Raw genomic sequence first — 16459 nt, forward strand, 5'->3', positions numbered from 1 at the left:
GCGCAAGTAGTTACTATACGCTTTTCAGGAAGTCTGTAATTAAAGATTTTTATGCACACATCAGATAACGTTGCTTGCGTTAGAGCGTGAAAATCATTCCAGCATGATTAACTTGTTTGTTAACAGTTTCATGTATTGCCTTTTTCTAGGAAACAGTGCAAACAATCTTTTATTCAAATTAAGTTGTTTTTTCTTTATTCTAGAGCAAAATGCTTAAAATATATACAGTCACATGCTATACTGGTTATTGACACTCAATAAATATAGTCTGTCAATTATTATAGAAAAACACTGAAGGAAGGTCTTGCACGTTGCAGCTTGTGCATTTTGCACTGCAAGCATTGTCGTGTTGGATTTTCTTGTAATAGTAACATTGGCTTTATACAGGTAATCTAGAAAATAAACACGTAAAGCATTTTGCAAGGGAATTTTTAATATATTTAGTTAATTCGTATTCTTACCTGAATAAGAAGATAATTTAAGCGAACACTGATGGTTGAAAGTATCGACAAAGTTTGAGGTAATGCTTCACAATCAAGCACATTTTTTGGCATCCTGGAACTAAAATATAAATTTTTTTTGATTTTTGTTTGTTTTATTGCTTTGTATCTACATTGTGCAGTGCGAGTCACATGTATAAAATTTCGACATCACTTACATCCACTGCATCCGAGTGAACAGTATTTTGTGTAATCTACGCAATGCTGTGCTACAGTTGCAAGATCTTTTCCACTGACGTGACTTTCAATTACATCCAACTACAATAAAATATGTGGATCAGTTTCTATTCTAAAACCTATCATCATCATGAATGCACATCGGCTAAAGATAGTTTCTTGTAAAAAAAAATTTTTTTTCTTGTCAAGTGATGGTGCTCTTGAGCTATGTAGTTTAGCATTGGCTTTAGACTTTAGAGCAAAGCTTGTCTGTGGCCTGACTTAGCTGGTATACTTACATTAGCTGGTATACTTGCTAGGGCAGAATTAATTGCTGGGCAGTCTGAATGCGACAGATCATCCACAGTCTTTGTTACAAGTGTCAGTAATGGTGGCACAGCGGGTGGGTTGCAGTTGGTGAAGTTTTTCTTTCCTATGTTGAAGCGGCATTTCTGTTCTTTCTGCAAGGTCATATTAAATTGTTATGCTCTGTTTATTAACGTTTTGTATGCATAGAGTTTGAAAAGTTCCCACCTCAATGCAATCCAAATCGCTTTGCTGCAGAGCTGTAAAAAAGTGAAGAGCATTTTACAGTAAATATAATGCAATGCAACTAATGTGACCTTTTGTTATCTGTCTTACCAGTTGCTGTAAATTTAAAATGTGCCTGCGAACATGTTTTTTCATTTGGGCAGAACAAATCAACCAGCAGTATAGTAGAAATTTTCTGACTTGTTTTATATTTAATTGTAGAGTTGCTTTTTTCCAGGGTGGAAAAGTCTCCTACTTCTATTCCTTTTCCGGATAAAACTGTTTTTCCTGAAAAAAGTTAATTCCATACCGTTGGTTATTTTCATAAATCAGTATATTGAGTTGCTGATGTGACCATATCTCGTTTTGCAAAATGTTAACATATTTAAACAACACAGCTGCAATTGGCAGCATAAAGCTCGAAGTGTTTGTAGTGAAACAGATTGAAAGATAAAAGTTATACAATTCTTCTGCACATTGCTTTATTCTATGTACTTACCATTTATTAGGTCTGAGACCTGAACTGCCACATCTGGCAAGGCAGACACATTTTGAAGGCCTAGTATTGTCTCTTTCACGTCAAGATATCTTTTCATGTTATTGCCAGGATAAGCTATTCCCAAACTAGCATAAAGGTTCTCCAGATAGCTGCGTTGTGTTTTAATCTCTTTCACAATCGATGGCACAACAACCCAGCACTTTGATGTTGCAGCTGGGGTTGTGTAAATGAGAGGAATGTTGTAACCAGGCGCCTGTACACCCGGAGCTTGAAATTCTCCAAGTAGATTGTAATGAAGTGGTTGTTTTGGCTGGAATGGCAATTTTGTAATCGTGATGTTACTTCCTTCCTTGACCGCGCACCCAACTACAACAATGTATGAAGTTTAGCTTACGTTGTACCTTTGTCAATTTTTTGTGCTCAAGATCATGACACGATCCCTACAATATCAGTTGATTTTAATCTATTTGTATGAGTCATCAGCAAAACTATTTTCAGTGCTAACTAAATATATCTATAAATATTATTAGTTTAATAATATTTATAGATATATTTAGTAAAATAGGTTCATGTGGTTTAAGTAAGAGTTTTGAAAGCATGTGCAGTTTTTAAGAAATTTATGATTCACGTGTGTGTCTAAACCCTACTTAATAACATCGGTTAATTTGGCCACAAAGTATAGCCTGGAAAGCAATGATAAGTACCGTTATCGTATCATTCACTGATGACACCACACCGGTCTAGACATTTATATTACGGTTTTTGTATAACTGAAAGAAATGTTGGCACTAAGGCGTAGTAATGCGAGAACCTGGAAAAACTTGTTGTGCCTGTTTTTCAGTTTTACAAGTATTTTATATTTAAAAAAAATAAATTAATTTCATGTCATGTATGAAATATGACACGTAGTCAAGTAAAATAATGTTTAAATATGATATTATTGGCTAATTACCAAAATAATGAAGCTCAAACTGAAAGTAGCTGTTTCTTTGAACAGAGATTGACACTTTGTTTGTTTCTTCCCAGATAAAAAGCCTGTTTTGGATTCCGTTAATATTATGTGTGCGAGGGTATAAATAGTTAGACTGATAAATTCGAAGCCATTCTGATCTGGTATCAGCGTTCTGCAATATAATAATTTTATGAATTCAATAATCTAGAAACAAAACAAAAAAATTAGCACAAAGTAGCGCAGCATAATCAATTACTTTTATGTCGTTTAAAAAGCACCTGTATGTTTTTCAAATGCAGCACAAATGTTGTGAATTGATTATTTGGAGCTCTTATGGTCCACCTAGATCCTGATATGGATGGTAGTCCATTATACACTATGTAGCCCCTTTCGTTGGGGCAAGTTGTTGGTGTACACTGAGTCCCTTTATAAAAATGTGAACAGTAACAACAGTAACAGTCAATTGCAATTTGTTGAAAAAGTAGCTTTGAAAATAAGATAAGAAATTTATAGTTGCCCATTCCTGCCCGATGTTAATATTTTAACTTTGAGAACATTTCCATCTTTAATGTAACACACTCTTACACATGTCTTACCGTAGTCTGCGGACATCACAGAATTCACCAAAACTATCAAACAGACAATGATTTGCTCAAACATTTTAAATTTGATTGCTTTTAACACCACTGAAAATTATTAGAAAATTGAAAGGTTACTTGTATTAGTTTGAGGTACTATGCAAAACTTTATGCTATGAATCTTTAAAAAAAGTGTAGTAAATTCCTTAACACCTTTTTCTTCCTGTGTTATCTTTATCTTTTTTCATCTGGTTGTTTATCTGTTAAACACTAATTCTCCTAAGCTTGTGTAAGTTAGCCACCTCATTTTCTATATTCAAGTATGAAGCATGTTGCAATCATATGCCTGATGGTCTTTGCTGTGCTGGCCACCTATAAACTTGATTTCCAAAACATTGTCCATTTATATTTTAAAATTTCTTGTTCAATAACGCTGTGAGTAATCTCAAAATAAACTTGTGACGTTTGTATCAATCGACGTATAATCTATGTCTTTGGCGTTTTTGACGTTTTTATAAAATTATGGTTGTTGAGAAAAGATCATGAACCTTTGCCCTTAAGGCATTCAGAGAAGTTCCATTGTTCATGCAGAAATAATATGTTTTGGCACGTTTTGCTGATGAGCAGCTTTCTTGTGGTAAGAAGAAATATTTGGGTGATGCAGAAATTTAGCGCAATTGCCAGGAACACATTTTAAATTTTTTTATGTGTTAAATACATTTTTTAATAACTATTGATTAGTATGTCATTAATTTCTCCCTGTCATTGCGTTGATGTTGATTAAGATATCTTTTACATTCATTGTTTAATGTGTTTTCAGTTTTTTTACATTTTATAAAACAACTGTGCCTTTTGTGAGATCTGTTATTTATTAAAATTGTTAGCATATCAACAAATTAAACGACAACAAATACAAAAAGTCAAAAAACTTAGTGCCCTTAAAGTAAGATGCTAACAGACAATAAACACATAAAATGCCATTATTCTGCTGAGATGTGGTATCAATTGTCAGTGTCATAACTGAATATCAATCTGCTTGTTTGCAAGTTCCTGTTCTCCATTCACAACGTATCTCGTTAAGAACTGCACCACCTTCCAGTTAATCTTTACAGTATGTTCAGCTTAATTCTTAGTTGCATTTGAATACCCTTGCATACCCTTGTCATGCGAAAATGGTGTACTTGAGTATGTATTGGCAAACCATCATTTTCTTCAAAACCATGCACATTTTCATGCATGAATTTCGCTTGTCTGTAAAAAATGTTTTTACTGCAATTGCAACTTAGATCTAAGCGCTATAATTTTATTCAGAGTCATCTACTGCTTCATGTTACTTTTAACTTCGAGCACTAAACTCTTACATGGTGAGCAGTTGTCTGCGGAACAATAGGCGCTGTAATTTGTACACTTTCGAAAATATTTCCGAGTGGAGTGACCTCTGCTTGCTATAAGTGAATTGTCGTCACTTGCTGATTTTGGTTGTTCTAGCAGTGTTGGCTCTTGTGGCTGTAATGATGAAAAAATTTTATAAAGCATTTTGTTGTTACATATGTCGTAATTCATTAATACAGGAAGTAGTTCAACATGGAAATAGGTTAGCCGTGCTTACTCTTTGAAGCTCTTGGATCAAAATGCGATTGAATGCAGGGCAATTTGAAGTACCTAGATCTTCTGCTGTTATGTTATTAGACAGTAGGCCCAAGAGTGACTCGTAATTTGTTGCAGAACTTGTTTGGCAATCAACATCTGCATTTGCGTCAAGATCAAAGTGACATTTACGTTCTCTCTGCAAAGCATCAAATATTTCTGCCATTTTTGCTTTTTATTGTTATTATTATTAGTGTTGCTTTCTTTGCCCAATTGTTTTCTTACCTCAATACAATCAACATCACTTTGTCGTAGCGCTGAAAAACAACAAGAAAATCGCATGTCATTCAAATGATGCAGAAGCAATAATTGCTGCATGTTATGAGTTACTTAGAATGTTTATCACTCTTCAATCTGTCAACTTAAATTACCATTTGCAGTATATTGAAATGCAGTTTCATCGCATTTATAATCAACACAGTTGAAATCCACAAAAATAAATGATGATATTTGCTGGTTTTCTTTGTATTGTATGCTGTTTGAACTCTTATCTAGTGTAGCAGTGTCCAGAATATCTTCACTATCAGCAGACAATAGAATTGTAGCTGCAAAAAAATAAGGTCGATACCATCATGCTGGCTAGGTTGACAGTAGTGGTGGTCATTAAAACAGCATGATAAATAGTTGCAATCAATGTGAATAACTTACCACTAATGAGATCAACAACTTCCATTTTGCTTCCATTTTTCAAAGAACTGGTTTCCAGGGACATCTGTGTTTGTTGAACCTTAACCTGTGTAGTTGTTGTTGGGGGGTTGTATTGCAATCCCCATTGTGCATACCATTGCTGGAGTATTATCTGATCAGAAGTCAATGGAGTTTGTATTGTTTCTGTAATGGTTGGCACCACAAACCAACACCTAGGTTCCTGTTGTTGCTGGCCAAATGGGTTCACTGGGTAGGAAGGTGAATGATATGGTTGCGATTGGATACCCAATGACAACACTGGAACAGAATTGATTCCTTGTTTCAGCAGAATTTTTTCTTTCTTTTCGATATTAACAACATCTCCCTCCACAACTTTACAACCGGCTGCAAAATGTGACACAAATAATAAGCAATTTATGCTTAGAGAGGTGGAAATCTTTGAAAGTGTTTGCTTTCAGTATGTTGCTAGAAAGTAACAGATTTTTGTGTACCACGATGATAACTTCAAGTTTGTTGTAATTTTTGGACTTACCATAGAAGTCAAGCTTGAAGCGTATAAGTGGATTGAAGCTATGCAATGAAATCATGACTTCATTGGTTTCCTCAAAAACAAATATTCTTTCTTTGTTGTTTTTCACGAATAACGTTTTTGGATATGTGTAAAAGTTCTGCTGAATTCGTAGCCATTGTGTTTGAATATCTTCCGTCTAAAGTAATAATCATATTTGTTTTAGCTTTACATCTAGTGCATGTTTGTACAGTACATGAAGTCACTGGGCTTGGTGTTGGCAAAAGTATCTTTAAAACTCCAATTCAAGTTTCTTATTTTGTTCTTATTTTTGCCTACCATAGTAGGTTTCAAGTGCAAGACGAAAGTCGTGTATTGATGATTCTCCGCTCTAATGTTCCATCTTATGCCACTGACAGGACCATCATATTGAATATAACCTCTGTTTTGAGTACATTCACTTGAAATGCACTGTTGTCCTATAAATAAAAAATATGTTGTCAGTCAGTTCAAAGTATTAAGCTATGACCTAAATTATGTCAAATCTTCATTGCTGCCATTTGAACTTACCATTGTCTAAAGCATGTGCTTTGTTTGTTAAAAAGTAAGCCATCAGCATGCTAAACAGCATTTGTCCAGGTGTCAATATCATTGCAGACATTTTCATTAAATTTTTAAAACTTCGGTGGATAGTTATACTTGCTCTAAACAAACATAATAATCTTTTTACATGCACCTTAATCATTCTTACATATTAACAATAATTATCAAATTTTATCCTAAACAATCTGTTTTTTGTAATTACTTTTCTGCTCTTCTAGTTATCTATAAGCCAATTGCTGCAATATCTTCCTCAATTTATAGCAATATATTTTTAAAATTTAACCTTTAGGCAACGGAAAATCTAGTTATATTTATACGTGACTAAAAAGCGTGTTTTGAATTCTCTTGGCATGTTGACTAATGAAATTTGTAGTGTGTGCAATTTTTTACCTCCAGGCTTTTCCTGGAAATCTGAGCCAGATGCGTTGCTAGATTAATAACCTGTTGATGCATTGTTCTGGTTCGGCTTTGCGCAATCTTCTTTTTAACTGAAAGGTAATATTGTGAGTTTCTTATATCATTGAAGAGTATCAATCACACTTTGCAATGACCTCATTTAAAAGGCTGCCATTGTTTAACACACTGTTTAATTATTGCAATTTGTTCAAGGTTTAATTTACACACTTATTCAAAAATTCTTGTGAATTACTAACTCCATAAATTATTTCAAACGTCATATTATTATTATTATTATTGTAATATTCAAGAAATCTTTTTTTGCAGTTGTATTTTACTACTGTATTACAACTACCTAGCATTTTAACACACAAAAGTTTCTATTTTTAATTGTCCCATCGTTCTCACCTCCATTTCTAATCTGTTTGATAGTTGAAGAATGGCTTACCCTTAAATATACTCGAGATTTGCAACATTTAGTATCGATTATCTTTAAATATCAATTTATGCTTTGGGCTATTTTCCTTTATTCAAGGTGTGCCTGGTGGTGAAGGTTTAACCTATGATATCATAAACATGTCTGTGACCTTCTGTACAAGGAATCGGTTTTTTTAGAAATGTAGTCGCTTTGCAGACATAAAAATGTTTGGCCTAATTTTGTGCTAATGTATCATCAGGTTTGACAAGTTTTTTTAAATTAGTTTTAACTGTCTAATCTTAATGTTATAAGTATACAATTTATAGTATAATTTGTTGCCACAAGTCTAAAGATTTTAACCCATTCTTAAGACCTTCTGCTTGAAATTTTATTTTTATCTTAAAATACATTTATTAATTCGGTGATTCATGCGATATGTGTTGAGGTATTTCTTAGCTTGTGACTACAACTTGTGGTTTGGTGGTTCACTAAGTTTTTAATTTAAATTATGCTGATTATAGAAAAATGATGAGCGGGTTGTTTGCTACAAAATTATTGCTCCGTTATGTATAGTAAGTACGTAAGTTGCACAGGACATATAATTAAAACTTGTAGCTCATGCAAAACAATGTTTATTTCTCCCTCCATGCTTTCATTGGTTAGTTTCAATCACCATTTTGCTTCTCAAATGAAATAAAAGATGAAAATAATTTTAAATTAATTAGGGATCATCATATTTATTCAAGTATAAGTCACACCCCTAAAATCTGACTCAAAAATTTTTTCTCATACGTCCATACATGTGAGACAGAAGCACGTATTACATCATGCATTAGTCAACTTTTATGCACAAGTGCATTTAGGTCTATATGGTTTTATTCCTGGATAAGTTGCACCCTATTTAGTTGGTATTTGTGACTAAAAAATGTGAATTTTACCCAGATAAGTATATTATTGCACTTTTAGTTAAAACCCATCTCTTACCAGTAAATTTGATTTGTGCAACAACAGTATTTGGAAATGCCCGAGTGCCTTTTCAACTATCTGGTAGCGTTTTGGTTTTCAAAACAAGAAGGGTTTGCAAAAAGAACATTGCGAAAGCTACAGTATAAAAACCCTTTTAATGAAAAGTTTTGTTCGTGGTTTTAGGAGCATACACTTATTAAGCTTACAAGCAACTGCACATGTTTGGCAGGTTGTTTCATATGTGCCTGTCCTTTTTTAGAGCTTTTAATTAAACTATTCCCTTTTTCTTCAAAATACAAAACTTTTTTGATTCACTGTTGTATTGGAATCTTAAATTACAATATTTTTCAATTGGCAACATTGACAACAAAATAAGCAATAGTTGGCAAGGTTTTCACTACAATATAATATCACAGTGCGGAAACACTAACACTCAATAATTAGCACGATTCAAAATTGTCTTCAGAATGAACTGGTTTTCCAAACACTGCTTTGCAGTGTTTTCATTGTTACTGCTTGTCTATTCATCTTCTTTTGTCTTTGTTATGCAAAAATACTGTGCTTGAGTATGTATTCGCATATCATCATCTTTCTCAATACCATACACATCTTCATGCATGAATATTTCTTATCTGTAAAATATTCTGGTTACATATGGTCCGTTTTTTTAAATGTAAAGCTTTGTTTAGTGATATGGTATAACTTTTGTACGATTTAGCCATAGCTAATGCATATATTTTGTCACTTGTAAAATGAAGCGTTGCAAGAGCACCAAGTACAAGTATTCATTTCACACAGTTTTAACAATCAAAACACTTACATGGTGTGCAGTTGTCTGCAGTACAATAGTCTGTGTAGCTTGTACACTTTTGTGCGTAAGATCTAGTCGAGTGGCTTCTAGGATCAAGACCCGGCTTACTAACTTCTTCTTTTGGCTCTTCTGGCAATTTTGCTGGAGGTTCATGGAATTGCTGTAGTGATGAAAATTTTAATATAAAGGTTTTCTTGTTTTATGTTACTTGTGTTGGATTAATACTGAAATGTAGTCAATCAAAAAAAATTAGCAGTTTGCTTACTCTTTCAAGTTCCTGGGTCAAAATGAGATTGAATGCTGGGCAATTTGAAGTACCCAGATCTACTGCTGTTGTAATGTTAGTAATTATGCCAAATATTGATTGGTTTGCAGAATAATTTTCACAATCTTCATCCATATTCTCTATATCAAAGCGGCACCGACGTTCTTTCTGAAAAGTATGAAATATGTTTAACCATTTGTATTTTTTTGCTGTTGAAATGTACCAGCTCTGGTTAAATGTTTTTGGCTTACCTCAATGCACTCAACGTCGCTTTGTTGTAGAGCTGAAACAGGTTAAAAAGAAAATAAATAAATACTGAAAAATACAAAACATACATGCTTCATTCAACAGGTTGTCAAATTTTATCATGTTCTTAAGCCTGAAAGCTTAAATTACCATTTGCCGTAAAATTGAATGTAACTTCTTCACAGCTGTCATCGTAACAATTCAAGTCCACAAAAATAAGAGAGGATACTTCATGCCCTTCTTTGTATTGTATATTGCTGGAGCTTTTGTCTAGTGTAGCAGCGTCCAGAGTGTCTTCACGGTCAGCAGACATAACTGTTGTCTCTGGAAAGAAATGTGTTTTTTACATCACCGGTTGAGATCAATTAATGCCCAAAATGGTCATATAGGAATATGGTCAATGTTTGCAATGTATAAAGTTCACTTACTGCTAATAAGGTCGGTAACCTCCATTCTGTTGCCACTCTTGAAACCAGTTGTCTCCAACGACATGTACGTTTGCTGAACTTCAATATGCACTTTTGTTGGTGGTGGTGGAGTGTACACAAGTCCAAACTGTGCATACCATAGTTGGAGCTGCTTTTGTTCAGGAGTCAGCAGTGTTTCTGTTGTTTCTGTTATGGTTGGAATGACAAACCAACATTCAGGTTCTTGTGGCTTGTTGATTGAGTTGTCTGGAAAGGTTGGTGCGTCGTATGGTTGCACTCGTGATTCAAGTTCCAATGACAGGACTTGAACGGAATTGGTTTCTGATGGTGGTTCAATTTTTTGTTGTTTTTCAATGTTGACAACATCTCCCTCAACTAGGTTGCAACCAGCTGCGTAAATGTTAAGTAATATTAGTTAATATTTATGTTTCTTTAATAAACTTTTTAGCTTAAATTTAGCACTATTGACTTACCATAAAAGTCTAGCCTGAATCGTATAAATGGATTGAAGCTATGCAATGTAATCATGACTTCATTGGTTTCCTCAAAAACAAATATTCTTTCTTTGTTGTTTTTTACGAAGAGTGTCCGTGGGTATGTGTAAAGGTTCTGTTGAATTCGTAACCATTGCACTTGAATGTCTTCTGCCTGAAATAATTATAAAAACACATGAGCATGTCATGTTGTTATGACCTTACTGCAGTTTTTCTTGAGAACAGTTTCCATTTTGGGCCAGCTATTTTTGCCTACCATAGTAGGTTTCAAGTGCAAGACGAAAGTCGTGTATTGATGATTCTCCGCTCTAATGTTCCATCTTATGCCACTGACAGGACCATCATATTGAATGTAACCTCTGTTTTGAGTACATTCACTTGAAATGCACTGTTGTCCTATAGACAAAAAATGCGTGGTCAGTCAATAGTTTAAAACACTAAGTTAAAAGCTAAATTACTTCAAACTTTTAAAATTACACTTACCATTGTCTAAACCACTTGCGTTGTGTTTTAGAAGAAAAGTTAAAATCATGCTTAGCAGCACTTGTCTAATTGTCAGTTTCATTGCAGACATAGTTAATAAAGTCTTCACAGGAACTTATACGAAAAAGTTTCTGAAAATCTGCTTTTTAAGATAAAAACAAAAAATTTTAAGTGAAAATATAATCATTTTAGCAATCAGCAGTACTTTTTTGATATTCATCAAATGTGTGATAATAGCTGCATCACTGCTTCTTCTATTATCTATGACCCAGTTGCACTAATGTTCTCTCTATTTATAACTTGAATTCTTTTAGTATTTACAGTTAACTTTAATGGCAGAAAATTTAATTAATCCCAATAAGTGACCAAAAGACGTGCATCCTATCACATTTTCTTAATTTGGTAAATTGAAGTTTATCTCCTTTTACAAGTTTTTTTCACCTCAAACTTTTCTCAACATTCCGATGAAGACATTTTGTGAAATTAAACAAACTTCAGCACTTTTTTACTGATTTAGTTGGTATTTTGGAAAAATATCATCATTTATTTCTCAGTAGTTGTCAATGTTTATGTCTTTGTTAAATTAACACCAAGTCTGATGCTTTTCTCTCATTAATTTTATTTCAAATCCTAATCAATTAGCAATTAAGCTACAAAATGTCATTTTGATTTTTTTTAAAGTATAAATGTTGCGCGATCTAACACTATTAATTTAAATTGGGTTATGGTTTAAAGCCTTTCCTGACCTAGCAGACTTTTATTGGAGTTTTCTGCTTTTAACATTACAGAACATTTATCAGTTTATATCATTTTAATTCTAGTTGTTCACTGTTCTCACTTCTCACCTCTGTTGTTCTGGAAGCATGGCTAAGCTCTTAATATACTCGAGACTTGCATTGTTTATCATAACATTTCTTCAAATGCCCAGACATCTGCTTAGGGCTATTTTCTCTTCACTGGAAGTGTACCTGGTGGCGATGGAATAAAATGATGTCATGAAAAATGTCTGTAACCTTCTGTGCAGGGAATTTGTTTTTATAACAATTATTCACTGCGGTTATCTATAATTATCTGTTTCTTGTTTCTTTCCTTGATCTTCAAACTTAGATGGTAGTGCACATAACCTTGTGCAACTTATTTTTTGGATTTTCCGAATCATAATTCAAACATTTAACGTAGTTGCTGTTGAAAACGGATTTTAACCATTCGAAGTATCAGTTTTCTTATATTCTTGTTTAAGGTTTTTCCTCATTCTGAAAACACTTTAATTAATTTCATGCTGCCGATACTTTATGATATATGTGTTGAAATGTGGCTAATGCTCTTAATCTGATAACGTTTAACGAATTAGGTTTTTGATTTTCATTTAACTTAGGTGATTCATTAAGAAATTTTTCTTCTTTTGACACAACTGTTTACTCTGTTTATTAAAAATAATGGTTTTGTGTCATTTTAAGGCAATAATATTTTTCCTAATTTTTGCTGTTTATGATAAACAACTGAACATGTAGGGTACTTTTTATCTTTTACTTGAAATCTTGTTTATCCATGTTGATACACAAAAGATACGATCATTCACAATTGCAACAACATACTTCAATTTCTCTTTATTCTTTTTGCAGTTGAAAAACTTTACAATTCATTATTTTTTGTATGTATTGTTAGAAATATAGTTATATAAGCACAGTGCAAAATGTGAACACGCAACACACATTACATAGCAAAATTGAAAAGAAAAATATTGACAGTAACAACAAAAACAAATAAAAATAAAAATTACTCAACATTAACCACAAAACATGTTCAATAGAAACCCATGTATTATCTCATTTCATTAAATTCATGCAAATGGACTTGCATCATGTTGAGCGCTACACATTTGAAGGTGATGTTTGACAATGAAGCACATCGTATCGCAACCATTGTGTATAACTGAAATAAAAAAGTATCAGGTTATTTCTGTAAATAAAATTGGCCAATTGCCTTAAGCATAAAGACTCAACTAACTGCAGTTAGTTAGTGTTTTTCTAATAATAGTTTATTCATGGTTTTTCACATTTAAATGTACTTACATGCTGAGCATTGTTGTCTGCAATAGCTATTGAAATCATGACAGAGAACAACAGCATTTAAAAAGTTACTTCTGCTACCATCTCTTCTGATTTTATGTGATTGCCAATTGCTTGAAAGCTGTAAGTTTCAATTGAAAAACTTAACTTTGGTGTTGTAGCCATTATTTGTACTAAACTGGATGAAATCATCGTTATGTTTTGGCACACTGTATTTTTTGTTTACCGTGTTCATAACGCTGTCTAAAATAAGATTAAGAGCTGGGCAGCTTGAATGAAGTAGATCTTCTTCATCTGATACACTCATCAGTGAAAGTGCTATTTCATGTGAATGGCTTGGTGGAGTGCAGTTAAATTTTTTTGTGCCAAAGTTGAAGCGGCACTTCTTTTCTCTCTGTAACACACAACCTGGCTTGAAAAGTGTTTGCGTTTCTAATTTCAACTTTTAGCTTACTTTAGCTGGTTAAATACAGATTTACAGATTTCATAAACTTTAGTAGAACATACCTCGATACAATTCAAGTCACTTTGTTGCAGGGCTAAAAGGAAAAGATGTTGGTTTAGATTTCTGTGAGGATACCTGGTATTGTATTGATATTCTCTTAGCCCTTGACCAATCATTTAAACACACATAACATGTTAAGATAATAAAACTTTGTACCAGTAGATGTAAATTTGAAGCCGTTTTGTGAACAGTCCTCTCCAGTTGCACATATCAATTCAATGAAAAATGCTGTTGCAATTTTTTTACGACCATTGTAGTCAACAGGTTGTCTATTTCTGTTTATTCTTCGTGTGACCAGTTTCTTGTTGTTGGTTCCAGTAAGCAAAGGAGTTCCTAAAACAATATTTTATTGTATAGTTGTAAATTACTAATAACTTAAATACAAATTGATAACATCTTGCAGAACATCTATAACTCTTGCATAATCTTTCTATTTCTTTACCAGCCAACACATCCCGATTTGGTAAGGTTACCTGTGAGAAGATTTGCTACTTTCAAAGTAGCATCTTCTTGAAGAGAAGCATTTTGAAGAGAAATGTGTGTTTGCTTGACTTTGTTGTAATTCATTATGGTGTGCGTTTGTTTGGTCGTGGTAAATGCAACAACATTTTGAAGGTGCCGTCTTGCCCCAGTAATTTCTTTCTCTTCTTCGATGGCGGGCAGTACCAACCAACACTTTGGCTGGGCTTGCGTGGATTGTGAGCCTGTCGGATTGTATGACCCTGCTGCTGGATAATATGGGTTTGGATATGGTGACTGTGCATATCGCCGTTGCTGTAAAGACCCATAGTATTGGAAATATAAGTAGTTGTATGGGTAAATGCTTCTTTCTTGATTATGAAATTCATTTTTTTGAACAGCTGGCTTCGGCGATTCCTGCCTTATCTCTATGTTGTTTCCATCGACGACTTTGCATCCAACTATTGTGCAAAACAAGTGTTAGAACACAACATGAAATAAACATGATTATTCATGAATCATGCAAGCACCAATACTCACCATAGAAGTTTATTTTAAATGTTAGGTAGTGATATGACTGAAGTGACACAATAATCTCAGAAGCATCTTTAAAAATTAAGATTTGATCTTTTGTTCCTCTGATTCTGTAGTAATCAGGAACAGTTGCAAGAGAGAAAATTTTAAGCCATTCATCATTGCTGCGATGATTCTAAAACGATTTATCAAGTAATTTTTAAAAACTACTTATACACATGTGTTCAGAGTTATCTGCATTGCTTAATAACACAATTCAAGTTAGTTCTTGAAAGTTGCCCATCTGTTTTTTGTTGTTGTGGAGTTTCTACCTGAATTTCAGTTAAGTGCAGAATGTATGTGTTGTGTTCTCCGGGATTCTGTCTGATGCTCCATCTTGTTCGCGAATTTGAATAACCTCTGTACTTAATGAATCCTTTGTTTTCTCGGCAATCCGATTTTCTGCATTCTCTCCCTGTTGTGATAAAAAAGATTAAAGATGTCTTGTAGACATGGGCAGCGTGCGAAGTCTTTAGTATGGTTAAGTTTAGCCAATTTTGGGAGATTTTGCAGAAATTATTTCCGACCAAAATATTTTTACTTGCGCAAAACAACTCAACTTACCATGATCCATGCAAGTTGCAGTGCCTAAGGCGATGACGGCTAAAACAATTTTAAACCACATTTTTTAAGCTTCACCTTAATTCTAAGTACCTGCACAAAACCACAGTTGAGCGGATAAACAAACGAAAAAATGTGAAGTTGTGCGGTTTTATCTCGACTACGTCTGTACTCGTTTGATGCCAATTCGCCTGCTGCACCTTTCTATATATACATGTTATCACACGTAATATGAACCCATAATACCCTGATGTTTGGGTCACATCTTCTAACTACGTGTGAAATTACAAACTTCTCTTAAAAAAGGCCGATCGTTTCCTGTTAAACTCACCATACCATACTAACATGCCCAAATAAAGAGGTCTTCATTGTTTCATAAGGCATTTCTAGTAAATCCGTTACGGATAAGGCTTGTTCCCATTAACTTATTACAAAATGTCAGAACGATATACATGAGTGTCTACAACTTTTCATCATTTCCTTTTCCGTTTTCCATGCATTATGGAAATAATTATTCTTCATAAATGAAACTTTATAATGGTATTTGCTTTATTAATAGTAATTAAGTAGCTACTACACAGTCTAAGCAACCAGATATTTCATGTCGTCTCCATATCGTACAATAGTTTGCACACATTAACAAATATATGCGCGCTTTGTCTCGTTCAAACCCTCATTGTTAGTTGTGCGAAATAATGGTTTTGTCTTTGATGTCCGATTTACCTTCAGGGTTTCAGGTTCGTTTGTTTGTGGTGACATCGTTGTTGTTGTTGTTGTTCTATGAAATTAATTTACACTCTCATCATTTGATTAAGATCAATTGCTCAGTTCTGCCTACTTTAAATAAGTATAAATCGATGATTAAAATTATCAGATTATTTGCAACCCAATCAAAAGCACGGCTAGAGGCCAACCAATGTATGAGCATTCATGAGTGCACGTACCAACCACGAGCTTGCAAATTTTTACCAGGGAGTTTCTGAAGAATTTTTTTGCTCAGGGCGCACTTTTGAAACATATTTCTTTTGTTGGTTCTTGTTTAAAGCCAGTAACCGCCGTACTTGTCAGAGCGTTGTAGTATTAATTACGGTGTAGCCTGAAGTTATTTGTGGGAATGCTTCTACTTTGATTAACGCATTCCCATTCACCGATCATCACGTATC

General features: G+C 33.7%; 5 protein-coding genes across 6 annotated transcripts in view; 1 reads left to right on the forward strand and 4 right to left on the reverse strand.

Annotated features, from left to right (window-relative positions):
• Positions 1-16459, forward strand: part of LOC143461984 (AP-1 complex subunit beta-1-like) — a 40567-nt gene that overhangs the window by 18203 nt on the left and 5905 nt on the right. The window lies entirely within an intron of this gene.
• LOC143462000 (uncharacterized) lies at positions 179-3389 on the reverse strand. Its single transcript, XM_076959977.1, has 10 exons — positions 3235-3389; positions 2917-3062; positions 2639-2810; positions 1687-2052; positions 1299-1475; positions 1191-1222; positions 956-1117; positions 659-758; positions 462-561; positions 179-392 (listed from the first exon to the last, which is right to left on the reverse strand). Exons 1-9 carry the CDS (start codon positions 3296-3298, stop codon positions 479-481), a joined length of 1302 nt encoding a protein of 433 aa, XP_076816092.1. The 5' UTR covers positions 3299-3389; the 3' UTR covers positions 179-392; positions 462-478.
• Positions 4067-6723, reverse strand: LOC143461994 (uncharacterized). The gene is made up of 9 exons (XM_076959971.1): positions 6590-6723; positions 6359-6498; positions 6044-6218; positions 5512-5895; positions 5235-5408; positions 5089-5120; positions 4826-5002; positions 4578-4722; positions 4067-4467 (listed from the first exon to the last, which is right to left on the reverse strand). Exons 1-9 carry the CDS (start codon positions 6684-6686, stop codon positions 4379-4381), a joined length of 1413 nt encoding a protein of 470 aa, XP_076816086.1. The 5' UTR covers positions 6687-6723; the 3' UTR covers positions 4067-4378.
• Positions 8694-11290, reverse strand: LOC143461995 (uncharacterized). Its single transcript, XM_076959972.1, has 9 exons — positions 11130-11290; positions 10903-11042; positions 10626-10800; positions 10153-10542; positions 9875-10048; positions 9730-9761; positions 9479-9646; positions 9223-9373; positions 8694-9034 (listed from the first exon to the last, which is right to left on the reverse strand). Exons 1-9 carry the CDS (start codon positions 11218-11220, stop codon positions 8946-8948), a joined length of 1410 nt encoding a protein of 469 aa, XP_076816087.1. The 5' UTR covers positions 11221-11290; the 3' UTR covers positions 8694-8945.
• On the reverse strand, positions 12677-15463 carry LOC143461998 (uncharacterized). Its single transcript, XM_076959974.1, has 9 exons — positions 15300-15463; positions 15008-15150; positions 14703-14871; positions 14177-14623; positions 13860-14036; positions 13706-13737; positions 13425-13592; positions 13202-13319; positions 12677-13061 (listed from the first exon to the last, which is right to left on the reverse strand). Exons 1-9 carry the CDS (start codon positions 15358-15360, stop codon positions 12970-12972), a joined length of 1407 nt encoding a protein of 468 aa, XP_076816089.1. The 5' UTR covers positions 15361-15463; the 3' UTR covers positions 12677-12969.

The sequence above is a fragment of the Clavelina lepadiformis genome, chromosome 6 (genome assembly GCF_947623445.1).
Source record: "Clavelina lepadiformis chromosome 6, kaClaLepa1.1, whole genome shotgun sequence".
NCBI classification, from domain to species: domain Eukaryota; kingdom Metazoa; phylum Chordata; class Ascidiacea; order Aplousobranchia; family Clavelinidae; genus Clavelina; species Clavelina lepadiformis.

Coding starts and splice junctions, on each gene's coding strand:
- LOC143461998 (XM_076959974.1), bottom strand. CDS start 15,360: ATGTGGTTTAAAATTGTTTTAGCCGTCATCGCCTTAGGCACTGCAACT. Junction 15,151..15,299: donor TGCAACTTGCATGGATCATG/GTAAGTTGAGTT, acceptor TTATCACAACAG/GGAGAGAATGCAGAAAATCG. Junction 13,593..13,705: donor GTGACTTGAATTGTATCGAG/GTATGTTCTACT, acceptor TGTGTGTTACAG/AGAGAAAAGAAGTGCCGCTT.
- LOC143461994 (XM_076959971.1), bottom strand. CDS start 6,686: ATGAAAATGTCTGCAATGATATTGACACCTGGACAAATGCTGTTTAGC. Junction 6,219..6,358: donor TGCACTTGAAACCTACTATG/GTAGGCAAAAAT, acceptor TTATTACTTTAG/ACGGAAGATATTCAAACACA. Junction 5,003..5,088: donor GTGATGTTGATTGTATTGAG/GTAAGAAAACAA, acceptor GATGCTTTGCAG/AGAGAACGTAAATGTCACTT.
- LOC143462000 (XM_076959977.1), bottom strand. CDS start 3,298: ATGTTTGAGCAAATCATTGTCTGTTTGATAGTTTTGGTGAATTCTGTG. Junction 2,811..2,916: donor TGCATTTGAAAAACATACAG/GTGCTTTTTAAA, acceptor ATTATATTGCAG/AACGCTGATACCAGATCAGA. Junction 1,223..1,298: donor TTTTAAATTTACAGCAACTG/GTAAGACAGATA, acceptor ACTTTTTTACAG/CTCTGCAGCAAAGCGATTTG.
- LOC143461995 (XM_076959972.1), bottom strand. CDS start 11,220: ATGTCTGCAATGAAACTGACAATTAGACAAGTGCTGCTAAGCATGATT. Junction 11,043..11,129: donor CGCAAGTGGTTTAGACAATG/GTAAGTGTAATT, acceptor TTTTGTCTATAG/GACAACAGTGCATTTCAAGT. Junction 10,049..10,152: donor GGTTACCGACCTTATTAGCA/GTAAGTGAACTT, acceptor ATTTCTTTCCAG/AGACAACAGTTATGTCTGCT.